The 26,839-nt window shown below is 45.1% G+C and overlaps 1 protein-coding gene across 1 annotated transcript in view; it reads right to left on the bottom strand.

The window, feature by feature from the left end:
- The window catches only part of LOC142804098 (signal peptide peptidase-like 3), a 98,394-nt gene that overhangs the window by 26,866 nt on the left and 44,689 nt on the right, over positions 1-26,839 (bottom strand). Inside the window, exons 2-6 of the mRNA XM_075890671.1 lie at positions 17,032-17,109; positions 13,921-13,976; positions 10,733-10,852; positions 8,866-8,944; positions 3,060-3,172 (exon numbers count right to left, since the gene is read on the bottom strand). Of these exons, the coding sequence (XP_075746786.1) occupies positions 3,060-3,172; positions 8,866-8,944; positions 10,733-10,852; positions 13,921-13,976; positions 17,032-17,109 (446 nt within the window). The remainder of the gene's footprint in view (positions 1-3,059; positions 3,173-8,865; positions 8,945-10,732; positions 10,853-13,920; positions 13,977-17,031; positions 17,110-26,839) is intronic.

Genomic DNA, 26,839 nt, shown 5'->3' on the forward strand with positions numbered 1-26,839 from the left:
TTGTGCGCGTTTTTCTTACATTTTTTCCCGTGAAATGCTACGAGACGCCGGACTAATGTGCCAGCGTTCCGCATGCGTTCGTGTCTCTGCGGTCAGCGCATTGAGCAGACGACCGCCGTGGAACGCTCCTACGCGTTCGCTCACTCATTGTACTCATCTACTCTACCGTGTCTAAGCCAGCGTTTCCAAACAATCCCACAGAAACAGGCAGAAGACCACAAAACAATGCTGGTCAACAAAGCAACGCCACTCGCGTGCACTGGGACTGGGCTTGTTCGGGCACGTCATGGGCACGTCACCTCTTGGTCGTATGCCGGAGAGTGTGGGGAAGAGATTTGGCTTGCGATGGCTGCGCGGAGGAGCGGCAAGGGTTTCGAGATCACCTCTTCTCACCCTCGTTTCGCGCCGCTTCAAAAAACCTGTTTTCTCCGCTCGTAATAAACCGATCCGAAAAATTTTTGTGGCAAAACATTCCTCATCGGACACCCAACAACTTCCACTGTCTAAAGTTCGGTATGGGGCCTGATGAGTGGCCCTTTAAAGATAAGCTCGAGGAAATAACTGTCGTTGCTGATGATGTTCACCTCTGCAGTACGACGACAAACTGACGCTAAAATCTGGTCACCTCTGCTACGTACCTACAAAGCAATGTTGCAATAATCAACTTCCATCTCGGTCAAGATGCAGCTTTATGCAGACACTGCCACCTCAAGTCGTAACAACTTTATAAATTGAAATTTCTTGCTTTATTTATTGCTCTCGCATACCATAATGTTACGCAGGATGAAAACAGCTACACTATGAACTAGAGTTAACAATTATACTGAGTAATACACAGCAACTAATTGCTGTGTATTAATTATGCTGTGTATTATTATTATGAAATTGCGGGTATCACCAATAACCGACTGTTCCGTGCTGCCTTAGCCAATATTGTATATGCAGAAATATCTGATGTTTAATCTGTGTTTGTGTGACCACATTGTTGCGATAATACTAATTTGTTTTGTCTTTCCTTTTCCCTTTTATGTACACAACGTTTTTTTGTAACCATGCTACCTCATGTTATGCCTTTGTTCTGTACCACTCCCCTCTGTAATGCCTCTGGCCCTGAGGGTACAATAAATAAATAAATAAATAAATAAATAAATAAACAAACTATTTATATTTCCTCGAAACTGACCTACACTACTTGTGCAATTTTTACAATGCAGACTAAGCAAATATACAGCCCTTTTAGAAGCATTAATGTACGCTAGCGTACATACAGAAAAGTGTGCACACAAGCGCCAGTTTCTTTACATATTTCTATTATGTCTTATTCTTATTGTGTTCAGTTACTGAAAACTGAACACAAGAGAGGAATTGAAATTTGATGTTCTTCGAGCTCTCCGAGGTCATTATACAATATTGCTCGCATCACACTGTCGTAATTTTCAGAATGGGCTATTGTAAGCTCAGGACATGTAAGTTTCCCTTACAGCTGTTACATTAAAACATAATGACAAGGTTCTTAAGTGGTGACACACAACTGCAATGCATAAAAAGAAATGTTGACTTTGTTAGCATTCTTGGAACTTTAGCATGAAGATACTGAAAGCTAACACAGCAACTTCTTTTACAATAACTTGCGTGCAACGACTGCTTTTATGCATGCTACAGAAACCGTTAAGAGAAAAGGAGTTATGACAAAATTCTAACCTAATCTAAAGCAAAGAAGAAAAATAGTATAACTAGAGCATATGCGCAACAGACAATAATAAAGGGCCCCACACCAGACCCGCCCAGAACATTTTGGTGAATCACTAGAACTTGCAAAATGTCATCTTGTGAGTATGGTTCAGGATGGATCTTCAAATCAATTGATTAGTGGGCATTATGGCAGTAACCTAACTGTTTCTAAGCATGCCTCCAGGAGGTGAGCTTCACTACTAAAACAATGTTCTTTTTGCCTAGAGTTAACAAGTGCAGCATGCTCTCCACTACGTGAAGCGAGGGAGGGATCTTGTAGTAATGTGATGAGCCCTGGCTGTTTTTTTATTTTCTTGTTCCATTTTTTGTCTTCTTTTTCTATTTTGCTTCTGAGAGCTCTCACAGCGGTGGTTCTGCATGCTCCACACAGGATCCTGTGGCATCCCGCACCACAGTCAGTGACATTCCACAGCTGGTGTGGCCACACTCATGTGAAAATTCAGATCGCTGACGGAGTTTTCAAGGAGCACGCAGATCTGTGTGCACAGAGCCTTCACAAAAGAAAACCTTGAAACTTTCCATTTTATGGGTTGATCTCTTTTTTTTTTTTTGCCAAGCAATCGTTTCGTGATTCACTGGTACAATCGTTGTTGGGTGATAGACATGGCCCGCTTGTTTGTTTGCAGTGGCCAAATCTGGTGAGGGGCCTGTTTGGGAAACACCACCCGACTATTTTGTCGTATTCTGCAATGACCAGATTTGTAGTTGCGAGATGATGAGCCAAAAATGACACGCTCATGGATTTCACTTTCATTTTTCTGCCTGGCACTCACAATGCCCACTTATGTACTTGAGACATATTGTTGACTAAGATGGTTTTCCATAGTTTCAGTTGGTGCCAGAGAAGCAAGGAGCCTGGGCACAGTCTCCTCACTTCTCCTCTGCGCTCTCTGCGGCCATTTGCTGATATGTACACCTGTGAGCATAAGTATACAGACCACTGCCATCCATATACCAGAGCAGCCTGTGCTGTTTAGTGGCAAACCGCCTCCTTTCTGGAGCATTTCTCTGACGAATTGAGTTGGAGCAGTGCTCTTGATAGCAGACAACTTGCGACAAGATTTTTTTCGGCTCGCACTTCTATGGTGCGTATAGTTTTGCTCACGGGGTGTACGCAAGACACGACACAGCTGCCCATCCGACTGGTTCGCCTGATCTACCATCCTTGAAGGCCTCGGCTGCTCTTTTACGAATGCGCTAAACTGCTCAGTGTAATTGCAAAATGCTTCGTACAGAGAAGCTGTTTTTCAATGACACTGCTGATTAGTGAAAGAAAAGAAGAGGGAGGGTGTATTCTGACGACTTACCGTCCATGAGTAACCAGTGTCCCGTGAGCACCCAGACACACACAATGGCCACAGAGAGGGAGAAGGAGACCAGCTCTGCTGCCGTGAAGCGGCCACACGTTCCAAATGAAATTCTGCAGGAGAGGAAGGAGAAAGGAGAGATCTCTGGGGATGATTCCAACATGCCAGGCTTAACACGAGGGCCAAACACCTTACTGAGAGCAGTTACTGGGCAGGGCGGTTCATGATAAAGAGGACAAGGTAAACACACAGGGGCTTGTACTCTTTCCTGTTTTGTCTGCATCCTCTTTCTTGACTTTTGATTTATTCAAACCAGCTATACATCAGCATCACACACACACACAAATACATGCAGAGCAAATATGCATCAATGCTGAGAAGTCGTTCACAAAGTATTTTTAGCACTGTCCACTACCAATGTGCCCTTCCTTTAGTCAACACAAGCTGGCCCCATTGCCTGCGATCACCAGGCTGACAACAGCTGTTCGAGGAGGTTCCTCTGACCATAGGTCGGTGAACTCACTCACTCATGAGTCGATTCACTCGGACTGGCTCAGACTTGGATCAAGCTATGAGCATGAGCGAGTCCGGGTGAGCGACATTTTCGAGAGTCTGAGTCCGAGTGAGTCCAAAGCGCAAGTATATTTTTTAAGTGAGTCTGAGTGAGTTACACTTCATTTGGCCGACCTACGGTGCCTATCTAGTCATCATAGAAGATGACTAGATAGCACCATCTAGTCATCTTTTATTAGCATTACTATCAGCCTTACCTGGATTCACATTTATACTCACATCGACACACCTGTACTCTAATGCAGAATCATTCATACACTGTTGTAATAGTTATTAATTAGAGGCATGAATTATGTAGGCGGGTGTCTTGACCTCACACCACCAACTCTTCCAGGCAATCTCTTGATGATTTTATCTTATGCTCTTATATCTTTCAAGAAAAATGACCTTGCAGGTTTGCAAGCACTCAGACCTCATTTTCAAAGATATGTCAAACGGCACCAAGAAGAGCCCCGATCACGTGAGATATTGGTGTTAAAGAGCATTGGCGCCACAGTCGAAGAGGCTCATTCTAGGCTCCAAATGATCGCTCAGCCACAGAGAGTGGCGCATGTGGAGTGACCATGCCCTGTGGCAGTGAAGCGTGGGCACAGTCGGTCCGTACCCTTTAATACACATACATAAAAAAACAGCGGGGGTCAAAAATACATGCCTCTAAAAAAAGATTTGACAGATGTAACAGCCAGTAGATTTATGCCAAATTATGCTGACTTTGCACTTGGGCACGAATTTTCAAACACACAAATGAGAACGTACCAATACGTCAGTGACACTGCAAGGCAGAAAATGTGAAAACATATCAAAATGTCAGTGACAGTGATAGAGTTAAACTCTCAATGCCTTAATAATGAGGGAAGAAAAACTCTCGCACTTGTCAACCCACATGATATGTCAAGCAGAACCATACCACGCACCCGAAGGACATTTTTACAGTGACAGCACAAAGCAGTTTATAACTCACTTTTGATGTGTCGAAACAATATACACGAGCCGAAAACAGTGGAGTAGCCAAGGGGTGGCACACCGGGCCACAGTCTGAGCCCCCCTGAAATCTTTTTATTGCCATGGCATACATAGCGTAAAATGACCATTTGCCTGCCTCCCCCTCTCCCCCTCCAAAAAAAATCTTTTTTTGGGTACACCCCTGGCTGAAAAACTCCAGCAGCAGGGATTCGCCTGCTGCTCTAGGTATAAGCCCAGGTTCAAACACTGGCAACAGTTGTTCTTAGCAGGCCATGATATACTTCATGAACTTAGAGAATAAACATGACTGACTGAAAAAACAAAGCTTCCACAAACGTCCAAATTATTTGTTGCTCCATTAAATTAGAAACCCGCCTACTTTTTTTTTTTTTAAGATCTGCCTGCCCTTCAACCCCTCGCCATTCCTTAACACATAGTAGACTTTTTTTGGACATACAAGCAAGCACAACGGCAATTAGTAAAACTGATTAGACAACCAGTAGAACTAAATACAAAACAATCTCATGACTGACCTACAGTCACATGGCTTAGGCATGCACGTGAATACAATGAACCATGCACACCAATAGTAGTCATCCCTACAAACATAACTTATTATCATGCAACCAGCAAGTTCCATTTATGGCCCTACAGATATTCGATGCCTACTAACTTAGAATGGAAAGCAAAAAACAATGCTGCAAACTTCAATGACGTCTTCTTTGCCATCTTTATCTTTACTGGAACAGGGTGTCACTTGGTGCCGATTTATCAAATATTACAAAGCAAACGTCAATGCCAAGAAATGCAACACGTCTGGTCTTTCTCCTTGCTGGCGCTGTTAAACCAGAACCAATAATCTCAGATCGACCTCACAGAATCCAGGTTTGCAAAACAGAAGCCCTAGTGTTGGCACATTTTAACTGCACCTCCGGAGTCCATTGGTCTCAATACTTCAATACTTGAATGCAACATTACATATATGAACATCCCAAGTGTTCAGTTGAACATAATCATTGCGGACTGTACACACGAGTTCTTGGTAACGTTTATCCTCGTTTCTTATGTTTCTGCTCACATATGTACACCATTGTATTGGCAAGAGTAGAGAGAGATGTGAGACGACGTCGTGAAAACATCTCACCACTTTATTCTTAGGCTGAAAGCAGAGCCGTGGTAGCTTCTAGCGTCGGACAAGCCAGGCGCATGAACTCGTTCTGTTCTCACGCAGCTCTAGTTATGCATGAGCTGCGCGACATGTGCGGCGCGCTGGCTAGGAAATGATGATGATGATGAATGGCAATGATGATGACGCTAAAGATTACTCTCCCCCCGGAGAAATTAACTTGGAATGAAAACAATGAGAGTGTATATACAAAAGTGTGCCGGTCGAGAAGCAAAAGGGTCCGTGAGCAGTCCAGGCTCTCAACATGAAGGGACTATCTGCAACCAGTGAGTCTCTGGCGGGCGACACTAAGAGAAGTTCAGGGGCCGAAGAAGACTCCAAGACCTTGTGGTCACAGGCAAGCAAGCACAATGATGGCCCAGTGAGATCGCTCGAGAGAACACCCTGTGTCGGGAACGCTTGCTGCTGTCAAAGGTGGCTGCAGACAGAGCCGTGGTAAGGCGCTGCAGAGACCGTGCTGGTGATGTCTGTGAAACGGTGCGAGTTATCGAAGCACAGGCATGACGACCAAGTGCAGAAGTGTAACAACCGTGGCGATATTTCTGACAGCGAACATGGCGCCGACCAGGCTGTCAACAGCGGGTTGGTCGTGCTGGTGCGGACGTCGCCATCAATAGAACGCCAACCTTAGCGTATCTCTACGGCTGGCATGCCAGCACGGGTGGTCGAGTTGACAGACGCGAAAACCCCGTGCCTGAATAACGACGACCTGTGCACTTTGGGTAGTCACGTGCAGGGCAAGTGGTTGTCCATCGCATTGGGCGGACTTGGTTGGTGCTTGTGCCGCCTTGAAGGGCATGGCTGCAACGCGCCGCTGCATAGCAGGATGCCTGAAAAAGAGTCGCCCTGTTTTACTTCGAATGCGATGATTTCTTCTGCGCCCTGTCACAGGTGGTAGACATGCAGTAGGAATGGGCGACATCGCTTTTGTCACCAACAAGCCTGCATCGTGGACACACGTCTGGTGGTTACCGTCCAGCGTCAAAGGCTCTGGATGATGGTTGTGGAGCCCAGTCAGTGTGGGCTTTGCCAGAGGATCAGACGGCCCACTTGTGCTCGTTGCACGCTGACGACTTTCGGTTGTCAGCCTGCAAGGGTTGGTACGCAGGTCTGCAAGGTCTGCAACCGCGGCACTCCATAGCAGGCATGACATGTGTGGTCTGCTCTGCCACATGCGGACTAGCAACGTTGTGTTCTAGTGGTTCAGTCACTGTTGCCGCGTCCTGCAAGATCGACCATGGTTTCAGAGGGCCGCAAACTTCCTCTACGGAAGACGTTGAGGGGACTGCTAGAGGCAGCTGGCAAGACACGCAGAGTGGCAAGTTTGATAGGTGACAGTCATCAGACATTGTGGACGGTGAGGTCTCTGTAATCGCGTGGCGAACAGCAGGTGAAAGGATGTCTGCGCCAGAGTCCGAAGAATGCACAAAGGTAGCTGTCATAGAGTCTAGTCGTACATATGCATGGTCTGCAACTGGGGCGCTCCATAGCAGGCATGACATGTGTGGTCTGCTCTGCCAAATGCGGACTAGCAACATCGTCCTCTAGTGCGCCAGTCATTGTTGCCGCGTCTTGCAAGATCGACTGTGGTTTTAGAGGGTTTCAGCTGGTAAGACGCGCAGGGTGGCAAGGTTGATGGGTGACAGTCATCAGACATCGTGGACGGTGAGGTCTCTCTAATCGGGTGGCGTACAGCGAGTGAAAGGATGTTTGCGCCAGAGTCCGAAGAAAGCGGAAAGGTAGCTGTCACAGAGTCTGGTAGTACATATGCATGGTCTGCAATCGGGGCGCTCCATAGCAGGCGTGACATGTGTGGTCTGCTCTGCCATATGCGGACTAGCGACGTCGTTCTCTAGTGCATCAGTCATTGTTGCAGCGTCCTGCAAGATCAATCCTGGTTTCAGAGGGCCGCAAACTTTCTCTGCGGGAGACGTTGAAGGAATTGCTAGACGCAGGTGTCAGGACGCACAGAGTGGCAAGGTTGATGGGTGACGGTCATCAGACATCGCGGACAGTGAGGTCTCTGTAATCGCGAGGCGAACAGCGGGTGAAAAGATGTCTGCGCCAAAGTCCGAAGAATGTGGAAAGGTAGCCGTCACGGAGTCTGGTTGTGCCGAGGTGTAGCATGCCGTCGATGTCAGAGAAGACATGCAGGTAACAGGCACGTGCGATGGGCCTGCTTACGTGGGCTCCGAGGAAACGCACCTTTTGGTGGTAATGTCAGTCGCAGTGGGAGCATCTGCTACCTCGTCGTTGTAGTCAGATGCAGGACTGGTAGTCTCTGCGACCAGATCTGAGGTAGGAGGAGTCGTAGCCATGGTGATGAGGCCGTGGTCAATGGAGGGTTGCATGCCGGTCAGTAGCACGCATTGAGACGCAGTGGCAACCCCTAAGTCACGGGAACTTGGAAGCGGGCGATACATGAGACTGTAGCAGGCCAACAGCGCTGTGCAGAGGGCATCATAAGGCTGCGGGCTTTTGGTCAATTTTGCAGCAAGATGGCAAAACTCGAGTGGAAGCGCGTCGAGAAAGATGGTGTGCTTAAGTGGCTAGTCCGCAACCTTCAGGTCACCACTGTAGCAGCGAGAGTAGAAAAAGACGTGAGACAACGTCGTGAAGGTGGCCAACGTGGCCGTGCCGATCTTGCCACTTTATTCGTAGGCTGAAAGCAGAGCAGCGGCGGCTGCCAGCGTCCGACAAGCCAGGCGCCTGAACCTGTTCTGTTCTCGTGCTGCTCTAGCTATGCATGAGCTGCGCAAGAGGCGTGGCGCGGTAGCTAGAAAATGATGATGATGAATGGTGATGATGATGATGATGATGATGCTACAGCCATCTATGAGCTGAGTCTATTGTGTACAGCATGTGCGATGCTGCACTTGCAATCAAGAGACAAATATGCATTGTACAGAGAGAGCTGATAATCGAAACCTCACCTGCTTTAACAAATACTATGATTTAAGTATTACATGCCGGCACATGGCTGGCTCACTGAGCTGTCTGACTGGTGGAAACAGCCAGAGTTTTCAATAACCTACAGGAAGCCCAAGCGTGTGTATGTTCGTTTAGAAGGAGCACAGCACTTACTTTTTGCCACTGGAGCATGGCCTTATGAGGTACTGGCACATAGGCAGGAGCAGGAAGGCTAGGGCGATGGTGGCGATTACTGCACACAACAAACACACACGTGTCACAAGATTGTCAGGACCGGGCAGCACAGTTGATTACAAGGTGATGACATTCGACCCCCAAAATAAACACCTCCTATGGCACTAGTTCAACATCAACCGATTCCACGATGCGCCTGCGGATTTCCCAACCTGACCAATTTATTTATTTTCCAGCCACCCTCGGCTCTGCATACATTGTCATTGAATCTGTTACTGCCAGTTACATCACTGGTTAATGTAATATTCAGCTGTAACAACTTTTTAAGTCAAATTTGAGTATGAACTAATTTCTTCTCTCTTTTCCATACTACTGTACTGCTATCTAGTGTAAGCCCTGGTTTTTCCACGCACTGCATACATATTCATCTCTTATGTAGTTTGACAGATGCACACATCGCTTATGAATCAAACAGAAATATTTTTACCGAAATTTACAAGCATTACTAACTATAAAATTATACAAAACAACCAAGTTAAACATTTAGATTGAAATGCCTACAATGATTACTGTTAAGTTTGGCCTGGAAATTCGTCTGGGCAGACGCCATTGTGCGTAAGCCGGTCTACTGGGGAGGCTCTCAATCCCTTCGGCGCCCAATCTGCCAGACGCTGTCGAAGATTTGAGCAATTACCCAGACAATGCGGCAAGCAAAGACGAGTTCCCGACTTTTAAATGCGGACCCTTTCGTCGTCCCTTCAAGCAGCAGCGGTGCCTGATGACCTCGGTGATTCATCTGGCGACGGGAAAGCTGTTGTGACCGGTGCCAGAGCTGACAGGAGAGTGGCGCTCTTTTTAATCCCCAATCAAGCAGACGACCGGCCGGCTGCCTATGCTCGTCAGGCATTGTCCGTGCTAGCCGGAGGATGAGGCGTCGTGTCCCTAAGACGCCCTTAACCGTTCGAGAAAGGCCAACAAAGACAGCATCTTCCAGGAAGAGACCGCGGCGGCCACCGCAAATCGCCCCGCTAATTAAGCGAACATATTGGCGGACCCTTTGATGTATACTGTCAGGATCGTGGGACCTCTTGACTAGCGGCACACACACGACGAGGAAGAGCCCTGCTGGCGCCACCTTGCAGTGCAGTGTTCACGACTCAATATTGGACGTTCACGTGGACCGTGCATGCTCGTCCCCCTCACCTGTTGTGTGTGTGTGATTGGTGTTCCACTCGGAGAGGAGGAGCCCGACAGGGCTTAAAACGATGCCGCAGAGTGCTGGACGTCGCTCTGAACCATGTAACGGTTCAACCACCACGCTCGTGGTTTGTGAAACCCCTAACCTTTCTTTGCTGTAAATATGTGTAAATAGTGCCATAAACCTGTTTTGTTTTTCGTATCCTCCTGCGATCCTACTTCAACCTTAACATTACCAAAGAAAATATGTACTACACGCGAATCTTACCAAAAATGAAAGGTATACACTTGTAGAGTCAGATTATGCAATAACAAAGTCACGCTCAGCCCCAAAATGCTTAGGAATATTTCACAGAGACACTTTATATATATTTTGTTGTATTACAATGATTCATCAGATCCATATTCATTATGTATACTAGTAATAAAAGATAAGGAATCAATCAGATCAATTGGGAAAATATAAAATTGTAAGATACCTGAAAAAATTCTTAGGGGGAGTTGCCTTGAATAAAAATAGGTTGCAAAAAGTGAGGGAGCCCGTACACCCCAAACACTGCTTTCCAGAAAAATTTCACAGCTGCATGCCATGTTTTCTTCTCATCTCAAAGTGATCAGTAATTGTGTCAAACAGAGTGGGTCCACTCACTTGCAGTGCAGATGGCAAATAGCATCTGCATTGAGTCGAAGAAGAAGAACATGACCAGAAGTGAGATGGAAGCGCCCAGTGGCAGGCACAGAGCTTGCATCGTATCCAACGTCTGCACATCTGCACAGAAAAAAAAAAAAAAAAAACGCCATGATCGGATCGGTGGTATATGTCAACGTACAGCTCTAAAGACAACTCATCATCAACACTCTATCTTGTGACCACTGCACGACAAAGGCCTCTCTCAATGATTTCCAACCCACCCTGCCCTGAGCGAACTAGTTTTATTTTATACCCAGAAATTCCTTAATTTCCTTGCTACATCTAACCATCTGCAGTGTTCAGCTACATTTCCTATCTCAAGGCATCCATTCCGACAAACAGTTATCTGTCCTTCCCATGACATGGCCCCACTAGGTAGGTTTTTTTCTCTTGACATGTACTAAGACATCAGCTACCTCTATACTTGAATGTTGAAACCAAGAAAAAGAGCACACCATCCACGGTCATCTTACGGAAGTAGTGAACCGTGTATGCGTAGGCAGTGACTATGAAGTGCTTGGGGTCTTGGGCCCTCTCCAGACAGCTTCGTGGAATGCAGGAACCCTATTTCCCCCAGCACTGGCCCGTCATAGAGTTCAAATGTTAGAATCATCGCTTCGGTCTCCGCCCATTCGCAACAAACAGTGGATTGTGCTGTCCGGCAGTTTTTCTCAAGCAGTTGTTATTGCCCTCTTCTTTTCCCTTGCACACTTTTAGATCTTGGATCATGGGCCAGTGACAAGTCAAACATACAGTGGAAAAATGCCCATCAAATGGATTTGTGTATGCAGAGCATGTTGGGCTCATAAAAAACTGAAGTGACCACTTGAGCTATGACAATTTAAATGATCACAAACATTGTAGCAATCGTTTTTTATAAAACAAAAATGCTTCTGAGAACACAAAGCATTCACGGAACGGCCAGCGGATGGTTTTGCACACTGGTGTAAATATGTCGAAAACTCGGGCCTTGCTCCCTCCAGGAAAATAAAAACTCTACGCCTATATGTGTATGTATAGCGGAGCTAATCCAATTGTGTAGATGAGTGGACAATTTTTTAAACTGAATCTTATGAAGCTTCTTCTATAAGAAAGATGTTCACTCCATAGGACATGGTTGGTCCTATCTTTACACAGAGCACAATTTATGTACATTTTGCAACTACGACAGTAAAACAGTGTGCACGTTTGAAGCCACACTATAAAGAAGGGCCCCGCTATACCTTCATTCATTTTCAGTTTCTACGGGTGTCATGTATGGCACTAGACAGAATTTCCCTGTAGTGATGTGTTGCAAAACCACCTGCGATAAAAGAAAGAAAGGCTAAACTGCAGAGGTGAAGTGGAGTACACACCTTTTTTTTTTTTTTGAACACAAACAGCAGTGATGCTTATGACAAACGTCACATCTCGAAGTCGACTACATGTTTGTGTATCTGAGACATTTTGTGTACTGAAAGAGCTACCAGGAGTAACCATATCTTGCTTTTGTTTGCTTTGTGAGTGCTTCCCTACATTTAGGTGTTGAGGAAACTTAAAATACATTCATGCAGGTAGCTGAATCCTTGAGATCATGGAGCGAAAATTTGGATAAAGTGCTGCAACACATATTTACTTTAAGGTATCATCCGCCTTATCAGATTTCCGAGAGACAGGAATGATCACCTTAGCAAACAAAAAGTATACGCTACCAATTCAAGTTTAATGAAATGCTTTTCTTCATAGTACCATAACATTTTCCACACAAACATGCACACAGAATCATCTTTCTCAGAACCAAAACATTGCCCCTGCATTTCGTAGTGGCATTGCAAGCAACAGTACTAACAGCATCACACGGGCACTTTTTATGTTATCTAGGCCAATGTAAATCCAATTTGTTGACCTAAATAGTTTAACGGTAGATGCTGCATGGTCTAAACTCATCTGAACAGAGTTTGGTGCAGACACCAGTGACACTGCAATCATCATAATGCTAGTCAAGCCCAAGTACACCTTAATTCGACTGTGTAAGGGCACCCCACTTGGATCTAGTCAAATCCGGACCGCCACTGAGTGCAATCAAATGTGTCCGTGTGACAATGGTACCAATCTGTGGTTTAGATGGAACCATAAAGTTTCATATCATAGTACCTAGAGGGGAATATAATTGCTAGTGTCTGTGCGGGCTTCTTCAGTGACTTCGGTGAAGGAGCTCACATATAGGCTTCACATCTACTTTAGATGAATTATGTTCTTGAGATTCGCAACGCTTGTTTGTAGAGTAAAAAACAAAGTGATATGAAATCATATTGAATCGAAACTTGGTTTATTCTTTTGAACATAAACTTTATTGCAAGAAGTTTCTGTAATCATGAGGTAGAAGTGAAACCTGGACAAATTTAACCACCATGGTGTGCTTCGTTTTGCCATTGCATTCAACATTTGACATCAAGAACAATGAAATATTTTTAAAACATTTGACAACAAACATGCTTGTCTTTCGCTCAAAAGAACACATTTTTTATTTATAAAAATAACAGAGCAGTATCAAGTGAGAAACACCTAGCGTTTCGTCTGCTGCGATGCCAGCTGCATCTGTCTAAGTGATCTGCCCCCAATGCACCTCTTGTTTTGTCCTGAAGTCGAGTCAAAGAAGCACGAGGGTGCGTCTGCTTAGCTTCACCATCGTTTTGGAGTCGTTTTGAACTAATTTAGGCAGGACGCGCTCGTGAAAAAACATGTACTCAATGCAATATCCTGCACTGGCATGATAGGCTACATCTATGGAAGCGGTGAGTGAACGAGGCTTTGTTTAAATATGACTCGTAAAGCTCCAACGTCGCAGCAAATCAAGAGACTTAGTGGTCTTCAGCCTCTTCAAACAACAAAAGCACTTCTTTAGCACTTTTCACGGCACCCCACTACTCCTGCTGAGCAAAGAACGAAACTGAAACCGCAGAAAAAGTACTGTAAACAGTTCGCTAGCTAACACTATCCAATCCGAAGCCTGTACTTCCCATAATTCCAATGGGGGTAAACGATCGCAGTACCAGATTCCTCTCTAGGTATTATTGCATAAAACTATATGAATAGAACAGATGACAGCTAGATAACCAAACGCGATTCATAAATAAAAAGCGACAATAAAAGCAAAGGCCACTGACTGTTCTCAGCTCCCTGGCCGTTGCGTTCTTTCTGCTCTTGCTCCATGTTGAGTGACCTGCATGGAAAAAGAGATGCCATTTGTTGCTCTTGTCCGATTGCAAGATGGCCAGCACAATCACAGGTGCAACATTTATCCCAATACACAAACACAGAACTCTGGCTCCACTATCCTGCCTTGCATTACTTCCATCCAACATTGGCAGTGATGCATTACGAGTAACAGCATTATAATGCAATAGCTGAAGGCTATTATCAATAATGCGTTACTTTTTTCGTTAGCTCAGTAATGCACATGTTACCAACTTAAAGATGAAACTGTTCTAGTTTACTCTGTGCCGTCATTTTTGTAGTAGGACTTGTGGTAGGCATCAAGCTGGTCACAGGACGAGAGGGAGGAGCGAATAAAGAAATAAACTAAACAACCATGATAATGATTTTCGTTATAAAATACCTGAAAGTCCTTTTTTGGTAACATGAGGTGTTACATTGCTAGTTACCACTTATCTTCTGGGAAAGGATACCACCACTGTATCCTCTCCCAGAAAAAAAAGAAAGGAGAGAATCTCAGGTGGTGTTGAAAGTAAACAAAATTGCACTTGAAGTGATGTAGTAAAAGCACTAACAAAAGCTGTGTCTGTAATGGCTGATGGCTAATTCACCAACTTTGTTTTCAATATAAAGATAGCTTCTTTTTATCTGCAACTGAGCCTACATTTTTGATTATTGAATTCTTCAACAAGCAAGGCTGACCGTGAACACCTTTACATAAACGCCAACAATTCTCGAAGTTTTGTACAGGTTAAAATAAAAAAAAAATGTTTATATCCACAAACATTTCTTACCCAGAAATGTGGCATTTAAGCATTATTTTATTACTACAAAGTTCATGCATATATTTTCTTAAAAGGAGCAAGCCATCAGAACTGCTGCATTTGTTGAGAGTTCAGTGATATCTTAATTCAAGAGAGAGCATTGATGAAGAAATCTTAATTTTTGTTTTTGTCACATAAAAAAAAACAGCTTCAAAACATGCCACAGAGTTATGTCATCACATGTACTATCAACATTAAATAAAATGTGAACAGTGGAGCACGTAAGTTTAGCACAAGCAATAGTACAGTGAGTGCACTCCGGTCATATTTATGACAGGCGCACTCATGCGGTTTGGCAGCACTCCGCGATCCCCCTACAGTCTGATATTTTCATGTCTGTTCTAGTATATGCTGATATTTGAAACAAACTAAAAAAGAAAGAAAATGAATAAAATGAATGTTAATGGACCAAATGCGTTTGATATGACCAAAGAAAAAAAGTGGGCTGCATGGAGCCACGCGCAAGTTAGAACACACTGGCTCCTGACCTCGCTGAATGCAGTAGCTGCAGCTGCTTCGGTCTCTCCTTTTGCCAACATCCCAATAAAGAAGCAACCATGGCACGGCTTCGACAGCCACCATCTCATCCTCTTTGCACTACAAATTAATACTTCGCATGTAACAATGTGGGATATTGCATGCATGCATTATGATTAATGTTCTTGATATTGCTTGTGTTTGTGCAGGTTCTTCTTTTACATAAGATATAAAATTTTGAGTACACAACGTCATAGAGGTTACCATAACTTTATAGATGAAAAGAGTATGTAGTAATAGGCCTTCATCGTGCGTTCTGCGCGATAACTACTGATGGCTGGCTGCAGTTAACTTGCGCTTGTTTGGGTAAACATGCAGCACAGCACAGATGTCTCTCACCTGTGCTGCACTGCACGTTCACACGAACACATTAAATTACCAACTTCCTTTGTAACTTGCAAAAGGAGAGGGAGCCCAAATGATCACTAGCAGTTTGCGAACATGCACCCATCCCCAACACTGGCAGTAATGTGAATTTTGGTGTTCCATGTGACATGGCTTTCAATAAGCAAGTGATGGTAGCTTGGAGAGACAGAGTTCCAGGAAAACTTACTGCAGTCTCAAGCAGGTGGACTCTGCAGCTGTGAAATGCTCTTCGATATACAATCTGTGAGGCAGGAAACTAAGAGCTGTCCGTAGAGGACCAAAATCATGTAAACAAGAGACGACCCTGGTGCTGCTACTTGTAAGTTAGCACACGGCGGAGCATGGCACGTGGGATGTGGCGGCACCCCCCGACAAAAAGCGCATCTGCTCCAAACACCACTGTTAGTTTAAAGGGGCCCTGAAACACTTTTTCAGGTAACCATGAAACGAATTCACTGGAAGAGCTTATTGCCTCACAAATTCAACGCCGCAAAAATTTTAAGAATCCGTCAAGTATGAGTGGAGTCACACAGGTTTGTCACATGCTGCAATGGCATTCTCACTTCTCTCGTCTCGACGAAAGCGCTGGAAGCTAAGCAGGGAGGGATGGCAAAGCTACAGAAAAACGAAACGCGCACTTCGCGAATTTGAGCACTTTTTTTATTGTTTTTTGTTCGAATGCACAGCTTTTTCAGTGTGATCGCGCGGGCACGCATGGACAAGTAGTGGCCTTTCAAGGTGATCTCTGTAACGAGCGAGCGCGCCATGTTCAAATCAGCCAATGGCTGATACATGGGTCGTTGACGTGTGATTTTTGTAGCTGATTTTGATAATTTATTGTGAGTTCCTGGCCGCGTGTTGTGCTATAATATTTGGCTCACGTGTTGTCGGGAGCCTCTACTACCGATCGGCAGCGTTTTCTGACCATGCTAAAAAAGTGTTGCAGGACCACTTTAAATCGGCTATCAATTGGCCAATAGCAGCGCCCTACTGTTAAACGGCGTACAGCTGGCTACACGCTTACAGAAAAGAGAAAAGACGGGCCTCTGCACGAAGACGGCATGCTCGAGAAAGTGGAAATGTCGTGATCTGCTCATTTACGCTCCTTGCCTCGCATAACAGCGAGATTTGGTTTAGACGTTTACAGCAGCATTTGCTCTCCGCTGCAAGTGTTTTTTTCACCAAACATGAGGGGGTGGTTCAGGCCCAAGTAACACATCATTAGTTCCATGACTAAGCAAATGAGAAAGAGTGCTTATAGCATTCGAACAGGGGACAGAAGTACCAAACCAACATTATGAGCAACATTCGCGTGCACGTGACAACATAGCTCACCTGAAGCTGCCGTACACCATGAGCAGAATGGAGATGAGGAAGGTGGAGACACGCGACGAGTCCACCAAGGAGTATGCCCTGCGTGAGAAAAAAAAAAATTAGAACTCCATGAATCTAACGGCACAGCAGAGCTGCTCATATTGCCGCTTTTGGACATAAAATCCCCAAAATCATTACAACAATTATTATTACAAAACATTTGCGAAAACAAAGTAAATATATGATGTAAATAAAAAATTAGTACCCTGCCGGAATTCTCTGTCGAAAAACCGACACAGGGCCAGCAGAACAAACTTCATACTTGAATACAATTATATTCACCCATCGTATTCCCCACCTCCAAACTCGGCATCCAGCAGAGAATGGAGAGTTAGACATAAAATAATGATAAAAAAAGAACTGAATGAAATGGGTCTGGCACATCCACACAATGATGCGGGCCAGTAACTCCAGCGTGTGTGCGCCAATAGAAAATTGAAAATTGCAAGCAAACCAAAAACATTGTGCTGTTAACGTCAGCACGACACATTGCCTATCTATTCTACATCAAGACCGCAACTAACAGAGCCATGACATTGCACTTTATTTTTAGCTAGTATTATTTATACCAGAAATGCCAGGCAATTTAGAAATGGGGGAGAAGTCATAGTAACGCAGAGATTAGTGCTACGCTATACACTCAAACCTCGACATAACAAACTCGAATATAACAAAATATTGATTGTAATGAAGTAAATAGCTAGTATTAATTATACCAGAAATGCCTGGCAATATAGAAATGGGGAGAAGTGATGGTATCGCAGAGATTAGTGCTGTGCGATACACTCATACCTCGATATAACAAACTCGGATATAACAAAATATTTGTTGTAACGAAGTAAATTAAGAATACTGATGCAAAAGGTATTGTGTAAAAAACTTACTTTCGTAATAAATTTTCGGATGCAACAAACTTAATTTGTGTAAAATGCAACTTCGTTACAACAACGCTTGAGTGCACTTGAGAGAACCTTCCTACTGACAGCTGTGTTGTGGGAGGGCACTCTGGTATATGACGAAAGTGAGGAACACCAAGCTAGGTGCTTGATATCATGCCCGTAATGAATTACTTCTTTTTGCAGTACCTGTTCAGATGCCTAAGAAGTGCAAAAAATGATGTAAATCAACATTCACTGACAGTCAACCTGCAGCGAATGCCGGTGTTGCGGCCACTTTGGTCGCCATAGAGAAGGCGCATAAAACATTTTTCTGCCTTTAAGTTGCATTAGTTGCACGTCCCGGTGATAAATGTCAAATACCGGATCAACAGGCGCGTGCATTTGTTACTTTATCTGATAGAACGCGCCTTGCAAGTGATCTGAGAAGTTGTGCCCTATACCTAACCCCACCATGGGGAAAAGGGGGGGGGGCGTAGCAGTGTTCGAAAATGTCTTAGCCTTGCTCGAACCCGTGCAGAACACTGCTTAAGGCACCGTCACCACAGTACACCAGTGTCCTGCGGGAAAGCGTATTGCGGTTTAGAAGGGGCTTTTAGTATTAGTCACGGGACACAGTTCACTTTGTTCAATTACTCATGCGAGTATAAACCTCGTCACTGTGAATATTAGTATGATTGCTGACTTCTGAAAATGTTACGGCCAATCATTTGGAGCAGTTCATGACATTGCTAGCACCTTAAAAAAATGTCAAAGCTTCACGCCAGTTTTTTTTTTTGTTTCTTTTTCCACTCCTACTCTTCAGTTTCACTCATCCCCTGATTTTCAAGGTCGCCAGTTTGGCAGATCAACATTTGGATTCACAGAGCGTCAAATTATTTTAAAGATGTGAAAAATGCTTCATTTATCGTTGTGTGCTCAATGAGGTGGTTCAAAATACTACTTTTATTGAAATATTAGTGGCCTGTGCACGATTAAGGTGATGCTGAATAGTTTGTACATACATTTTTTTTCTAAATTTAAGCTTTCTTTTTTTATACTGCTCCAGATTTGGTCCATCGTGACAAAAAATGGCGGTTTTCTTTTCTGGCACCTGCTCCAAATTTGCATCTTAGAGCTCCAATATCAAAATTTCGTTGCTCCAAGAATTGCTCCAAATTCTATATCGGCTGTTTGCACCCCTGTAGTAAGTCATCCCGCGGCGTTCTCTGTATTTCTTACATTTGTTTCTTTGTGTTCCCTTTCACAACGTTACTCCCGAGGGCCACATTGATTTCCCGCGAGCGGCTTCGTTCATGAGCGCACGCGCTGCAAGGCAATCGGATGGCGTGCTCGTCGCCCGCTGGCGGCGAGGTCAGTGATCGCGCATCGCGGTCGCCCACTCCGCGTTCGCCGCCGTCGATGGGAAGGGCTCGGAACGAGACGATAAGAGCAGAAGGCTTTGTTGTTGCGGGAGCCCTCTTGTGGGCACGTATATCACTTTGTTTCCATCGAAAGTGCGAGGCCTCGCGTATCCTTTTCAATTCGAATTAAACCTCGCAGGCCTCGAAGCGGAGGTTCCACATAAACACAGTCTCCTTTGTTGTCGTTCGCGATACACCTAAGGACCAAAAAAAGCCAGTCGATGCGGCAGGCTAGCTATCTTTCGCAACTGTTTCACCTCGATGAGAAGGTGAGAACTCGCACTTAATAATGACCGCGTAGAAGCAATTCCGCGGTGTTGATGCCCCCTACACTTAGACGATAGCACTGTGCAAGCTTTTTATTTTATTATTTGTTTTGTTTTACGAGTCTTCCTTTTTTTTTTTTACAGCAGTCATGCACCACTCCCGAAAGGCAGCCAAGCGCTGCTGGAACTATAAATGGGCAAAAATAAAAGAATTCTAAGAGAATCGTTACACAGAAGTCCCTGCAACAGAGTTAAGTGGTTCTCATTCTTTTTTGTAAAAGAGCGCGTATGGTAGAACAGCTCAAAAAAGACAGCCTTCTTCGCCCGTCCAGTAGTTCACGCTGCAACAATACCTTGATTTGTGCTAGTTGGTCCGTCTTTAGATGATACTTGAAACCGCAAACGACGAAGACGAAATGTAATATTCCTATGCAGGTGACGTGTGTATTTGATAAATAATCATATACAACAGCGCTAGTTCTGTTGTCCGTTTTTATTTCGTCTTCGTCGTTTGAGCTTTTCAAAATATGTTCTGCCTGTTTCATCAAAACGAATAGGGAGTATTAGCTAGGATAGCGTTCGTTCCGGTCGCCGTCGGTTAACGAGGCGGGCCCGCAAGAGAATAACCTACGACGCATGCGCAATGGCTATAAACGCTAACACAAGGCTTCGCGTACGCTTTGCTAAAGCTGTATAATTGAATTTTAGCAAGATACGGAAGGACGGTACGCAACAACGATGAGCAAGCACGACAGAGTTCCTCCTATACCGCTCGTGCTATTGCGACATTGAAGGCGCCACAAAAGCTCTACCAAAGATGGTTCTGCCTGTCAGCCATTGTTAAAGGTTCACTAAAGTCAAATAACAATTTACGTCTGAGTGAAAGCTCAATGTATGATAACGTCTAAAACGACATTATAAACAGCAGAGGCCTATACTTACCGAGAAATTGAGGTAAATGCACGACAACACATGCGCTGCGCGTAGGTGATTTGCAAAATAATACCAATTACGTGAGAGGTACCCCGCATATTAATCACTAGTAATCTAACCAGCTGTACTAAATAAAGAACATTCCGTGCATCAAGAGACGTAATAATAAAACGCTGCTTGTTCGTTTCTATTTCATTCACGTAAAAAAAAAACTCTGGACGTTACTATGGGTAATGGAGCGATTGGTTCGAAAGGTTACGTTTCGCCTGGTTAAACTGGGCAGCTCGTGCCATCTAGGGGGGCCCAGTTGAACCAAGCACGTCTGCCATCTCCGAGGCCATGGCAGGAAATTGTTCAGTTGCTGTTTTGCTGCTGTGGCTCCCACTCCTTTCGTTCTGCTGCTACTAGTGTCGGCGGCCGCACAGTAAAAACCGGCCAGTATTGAGCGCGGCTACAGTGACGTGAGACGTTCCGCTTGAGGCGGGTAATTTGAAGTGCGCTAACCCGACGCGGACCCCTAAAACGTGATTTTATTTCGAAATAAGCCCTTTCTCGGCATAAAAGTAACACTGCAAGGTTTCTGGACCGTTATTTCAACAATCAACGTCGACTTAATAGTTGTCTTTAGTGTCCCTTTAATGAGAAACCTATCGTTCAGGCGACGCCGTAAGGAGCATTGCCGTACTGACTTACCGTATTGAAACATCATTTCCGTATTTCACTAAGAAACTAATAATTCCAAATTACGATGTCACCACCATACCCGCCCCCTATGCTACCCCAACCTCTATTTAACTACGGGAAATCGTGAACTCGTATAGTTCCACGAACCTTCAAACGAGTCGATAAATTGTACTTGCGCCGGCGGCCAATTTAATTGGCCAGTTACATCGTCCTCGGCGAAACATATGCATCTACCCAGTCGTTTCTAAAACCAGCCTGGACGGAAATCTAAAGATCACCGCCTACCATTATTTAATCGAGCGCCTGCCCGTCTGTAGATATGTTCGTTCTCTCGTCTGTAGCTGTCGTACCACGTAATTACATAGCACACGATCGACTCCGTCCGCACTTGCTCCGAATAACAATCTCGAGTTCTCCGGACAGTAGTATAAGAAAACAAAATGCAACGAACTGTGTCCTCCTCGTGTGTCTTATATCCGTTAGACCAGACGACCACAGACGCTGCAGTCTATATACGGGAGGCGAAAACGGCGAACTTCTGACGCTTCTACTCTACGAAAGGGCGAAGATGATGTCGAGTCCATCCGCGCAAGACGCCGCCGTATAGGCACACACACGCACGCACACGCGAGAGAGCGGCGGAGCATTGGGTGTCGAAATGCCGGCGCCAATTACGAGAGAGCGCCCGGCACAAATCCGCTTACGGAGTTGACAGCTGCAGTGTATAGCAACGGCGGGCACGAGGAAATGAGAGCTTAATTCAACGTCTCTCCAGGGTTAATTACAAAGAGCTCGCGAGCACCCAAACAAGATACCAGACTCGTAGACAGTGCGGTGACTTTCTTGGCCTGTCGTGGGTATATATATATATATATATATATATATATATATATATATATATATATATATATATATATATATATATATATATATATATATATATATATATATATATATATATATATATATATATATGGTGTTTCAAGAAATGTGTCCAATATCCTTTAAAAGTCACAGAAAGGGGGTATCTGCTGCATGCTGTGGCAGAAATCATCTTCAGATGCGTACAAACATTAATTCCGGTTGTAATTATAGAAATTAACACAACTTTTTAACCAGCGGTGATAGCCGGTCGAGTCTATTGGGCGAATTCAAGCCCTTCCTACGAATAGTCCATAGCCACACTGAAATTTTGAAAAAGCGGCCACCGGTAATCACCGCGGAGCAACGAAGTCGGGCTAATTTAGCACGCGAAACCAAAACCAACGCGCCAAACAACGCATCTACAATTCACTTCGACAACTCCATCAGTGACGACACTGTTTGCCTCACCGTTATCAACCGTCAATTTAGACACTTCGCTTTGAGGCCCGTTATCGACACTCGCTTATCCTTTTCCCCGAATGCCTGGATAAAATTAATGACGTGTATATAGCCCATTGCGTTCCCATTCTGTACCCATCTATACACAGATGCGCATTCTATCGATTCAAGAGTTGTTTTATCACAGATTGTCCCTCATCACATACAGTCTTATTCATCGTGAAATATTATTAGACACTATTCCCCACCATGCCCTTGTCCACAACAATAATACACGGTTTTTCAGAGCAAAATAACTTTCTTTCACCGAAGATGAAATCGATCTATGGTAGATTTACAGCTCACTTCTTTGGAATCGCATGCATGCCTCTTCATATTAAATCATCTCAATCACTGCAATCTTTTAAACACAACATGAAAAACATATTGTTAAATGAACCTGTTGTTCATCCGCAATAAATTTATTTTCATCATCACCTCACTGTTTTGTATTGGTATTTTTGAGTTTTGTATATCGCTGCCATTTTTTTAGTATAGATAATCTGTTTTGATTGTTTTTTTTATTTGTCCACTCTTTTTGCTGCTGTTAACTTTTGTGTACGCCACTAATTATAAAAGGTCCCCTGACAGTCTCGTACTTTGGAACCTCCTGCTTTTTTTATGTATTATGAAACCCGTTTTTTGTACATGCAATAATAACGCATAAACTTGAACCTTGACTGTCAAACAAATGGACGACAACCACTTCAGGTACGGACCTATAGTGCAAAGGAGTAGCCAGAAAAGTTTTCGGGAGGGGGGGGGGGGGGGGGTTCACAATCTTCAAAATTTGATGCGCAAAATGAACATGGACAGGAACGAACACAGATACCCACTTTCAATCAAACTTTATGTCTGTTCACGCTGTGAGATTGTGCGTGTGCGCGTATATCTACGCAAGCAAAATTTTAAAATTTGGGGGGAGATTGAGCCCCCAATTCCCCTTTGCATTGGCTACGCCCCAGGCGTATAGTTTGTAGGCAGTGGAGGTGCGGGCCCCGCCGCGGTGGTCTATTGGCTAAGGTACTCGGCTGCTGACCCGCAGGTCGCGGGATCGAATCCCGGCTGCGGGGGCTGCATTTCCGATGGAGGCGGAAATGTTGTAGGCCCGTGTGCTCAGATTTGGGTGCACGTTAAAGAACCCCCGGTGGTCGAAATTTCCGGAGCCCTCCACTACGGCGTCTCTCATAATCATATGGTGGTTTTGGGACGTTAAACCCCACATATCATCAGTGGAGGTGCGGGGGTGGGGGGGGGGGGGATCCCTGAAGCAACATTTATCATGAAGCTATCTGTCTTTTGGACAATCGTGGCGGTTGATAGTATATACCGCGCCACTTGAACAGAACTAGCTCACTCACGAACGGTCAAGCCTTGAAAACGAAATCGACGACATCTGGTGGCGATGACTTCTCGAGATTCCCCATACACGTCACTGCTACATCACAAACGAGGCTTGTTTAGCTCTTCCGAAGGCTTACGCTATAAACCTTCCTAATAGGAAACCTCCGGAGCACTGCCAGCAGAAGAGGGTGAAGCTAGGTGTCTACAAAGCGGCGTTCAGTAAAGAAGAAAAAAATATATACATGCTGGAGATTGGAGAAGGAAACTATGGATCATCTTCAGATCGAACGTGGAGATATCCGCGCAGGTGTACGTTTGGGCACGAGCCAAGATTAAGCCTCGGGTTTCAGGAACCACAATAGAAGACTGAAGGCGTCCGCGATATATTTCAAGGGACGGTTACAGCACTGGTGGCAGAAAAGTAGAATAGACAAAAATAAACAGCGGGGAAATCAACGACAGAATGATCGTGTCGTAAGCGGCAGAGAACTTGTTCACCTATTAACTGTGGCGCAGATCCACTGTGGCGGATTAGCCAGGAATTGAGTGGCTTCGTTTAATAGTATGAAGTTTTAGAATAATGGCGGTTATATGATAGAAAGATTACATATATCCTCGGAAATTATGTTGATATAATACGTATATCTATGAAAAATAACTTTTTTTAATTAGAACGCTACCCTTATTTTTATACGTATGACGTTGAACACAAGTCAGAATAATACTCATTAGTTAGTCAACAGACAAGTTTCACTAATAAAGTCCCTGACAGCTATGCATAGCTTCGCCTTGGAGAACCCAGAAATAGAGGCTCCAAAAGACATAATGAGAGGCATCGATAAATCCATTCCAATACCACGCAAAGGTATGTCTGAAACGGCTTTCATACTGTTGTAAATAGCCGGCAGGTAAAAAAAAAATGATATACTGTATCCAATTCACCACAGAATGCGCACAGTGGTGCCTGAGCAGACATGTGTTTGTAGAAATATAGATTGGGCACCCGGCAACGCAGCCACGTGATAGCTATACTTCGATAGTTGACAGGTTTGGCAAAATGCCCTCCGCCAAGCATATAATAAATGCCGATATTCAGTGTCGTTTGACAGCACTGTCTCTTCAGACTTCTATAATCGCACGCCTGCGAAATCGAGAAGCAGTCACATAAGCAGATGATAGACAGTACGGTAAAATCGGCCCACTTATTGACGACTTGGCTGAAGAATCAGTCATTTCATTGCAAAACAACCCTTTATGTCCAGGCGCCCCGCCGCGGTGGTCTAGTGGCTGAGGTACTCGGCTGTATACTGGCCCGCAGGTCGCGGGATCGAATCCCGGCTGCGGCGGCTGCATTTCCGATGGAGGCGGAGATGTTGTAGGCCCATGTATACTTAGATTTGGGTGCACGTTAAAGAGCCCCAGGCGGTCGAAATTTCCGGAGTCCTCCACTACGGCGTCTACGGTCTCATAATCATATGGTGGTTTTGGGATGTTAAACCCCACCCACATATCAATCAAATCAAACCTTTACGTCCAGACACCCAAACTATTCGGACTTTTCTCAGATGCGCATGTACTAGTGCACGGAACGTCTTTAATACTTGGGATTCAGAACGAACAAAAAGTCCCGCACCGAGAGATAGAAAATCTGTTATTAGAACATTTGATGTAATTGCCTTATCCAACTTGCGTAACGCGAGCACTACTGCCAAAAATCCTGCCACAAAACGGGTATGAAATCGGTTACTCCGAGGGAATAAGAGCAGTTTCGATGCGGGCTGCCAACAGAGAACTGGGCTCATCGATTAGACCGAAGTAGACAGGCCATTAGGCCGACTTAAAAAAGAAATAAAGGTGTTAATTTCTTTCGTTTACCTTTTCTTTTTGTCGAGCCTGGTGGCGCACACGTCGCCGCTCTATTATAAATAAAATGGACGCTCACGGCGTCCATCACAGCAAATATCATTAGCAGTAGCTACACCGGTGCACCAATGTCGTTGCATGTGTGTGCACCCAAGCGGCTACATACACTGCACAGTGGCTGCCCTGCCCCGGGGTAGCACGGTGCAAGCGAGCTCGGCCACGCGTTGTCGGCGTTGCGACAAGATCCCTCGCTCTCTCACCCCGACCCCGATGCTGGGGCACGACGAATGTGACTTAGTAGCGCAGTGGGAAGCTGTGGGCAAACCGTGTCCTCCATGAAGATAAGCGAGAAAGAATGACGTCAACGACAAAAGGGGCGACGTCGCACATGCGCTTGTGCAAGCTCGGGATTCACGCTGGACCGGCCGACGACAGACGAGACGGCCCTCTCCTGCGTAAGAAAAAAAGGCTGCGTACGCGACTGAGTGTGCGTGTGTCTCCGGGCCTCTCGTAATGAGTCCTTTGTGCGAACCCCTACAACCCCCCCCCTTCTTTCCCCCACCCGTAAAGCCTGCGTCCCTCCCCGTTGGCATGCACCCGTATTTCGGACGTACCGGCACTTCCTCCGAGCACAGCAGAGCGCCGGACGCCGACATACATCAGCGGCTGGCACTGCTTTGCCCTACATTGGCGGATACGCGCGCATTGTGTTCGGCAAAACATGCGAATTAAAAAAAAACAAATTAAGAAAAAACGACGGCGGGGAAAGAAAACAATGCGACGCGCCGCTCGCAAGAACACACAATCATCACGGCGACGACCGAGGAAAAGGCTCGTTTCTCCCATTTCCACGGGCGCTGCCTTGTGGAAAGGAGGTAACCCTGAATAATACGCCGCAGCCGGCACGGTACAAGGGCTGCAGCGGCGCTGATAAGCAGGCAGGAGGACCCCATTCATTCGCTGCGCTACGGCTGTTGCTGCTGCTACTACTACGGCCTAGTTAGTTCTCTGGGACCGC

This window comes from Rhipicephalus microplus, chromosome 3 (genome assembly GCF_043290135.1).
Source record: "Rhipicephalus microplus isolate Deutch F79 chromosome 3, USDA_Rmic, whole genome shotgun sequence".
Taxonomy (NCBI): Eukaryota; Metazoa; Arthropoda; class Arachnida; order Ixodida; family Ixodidae; genus Rhipicephalus; species Rhipicephalus microplus.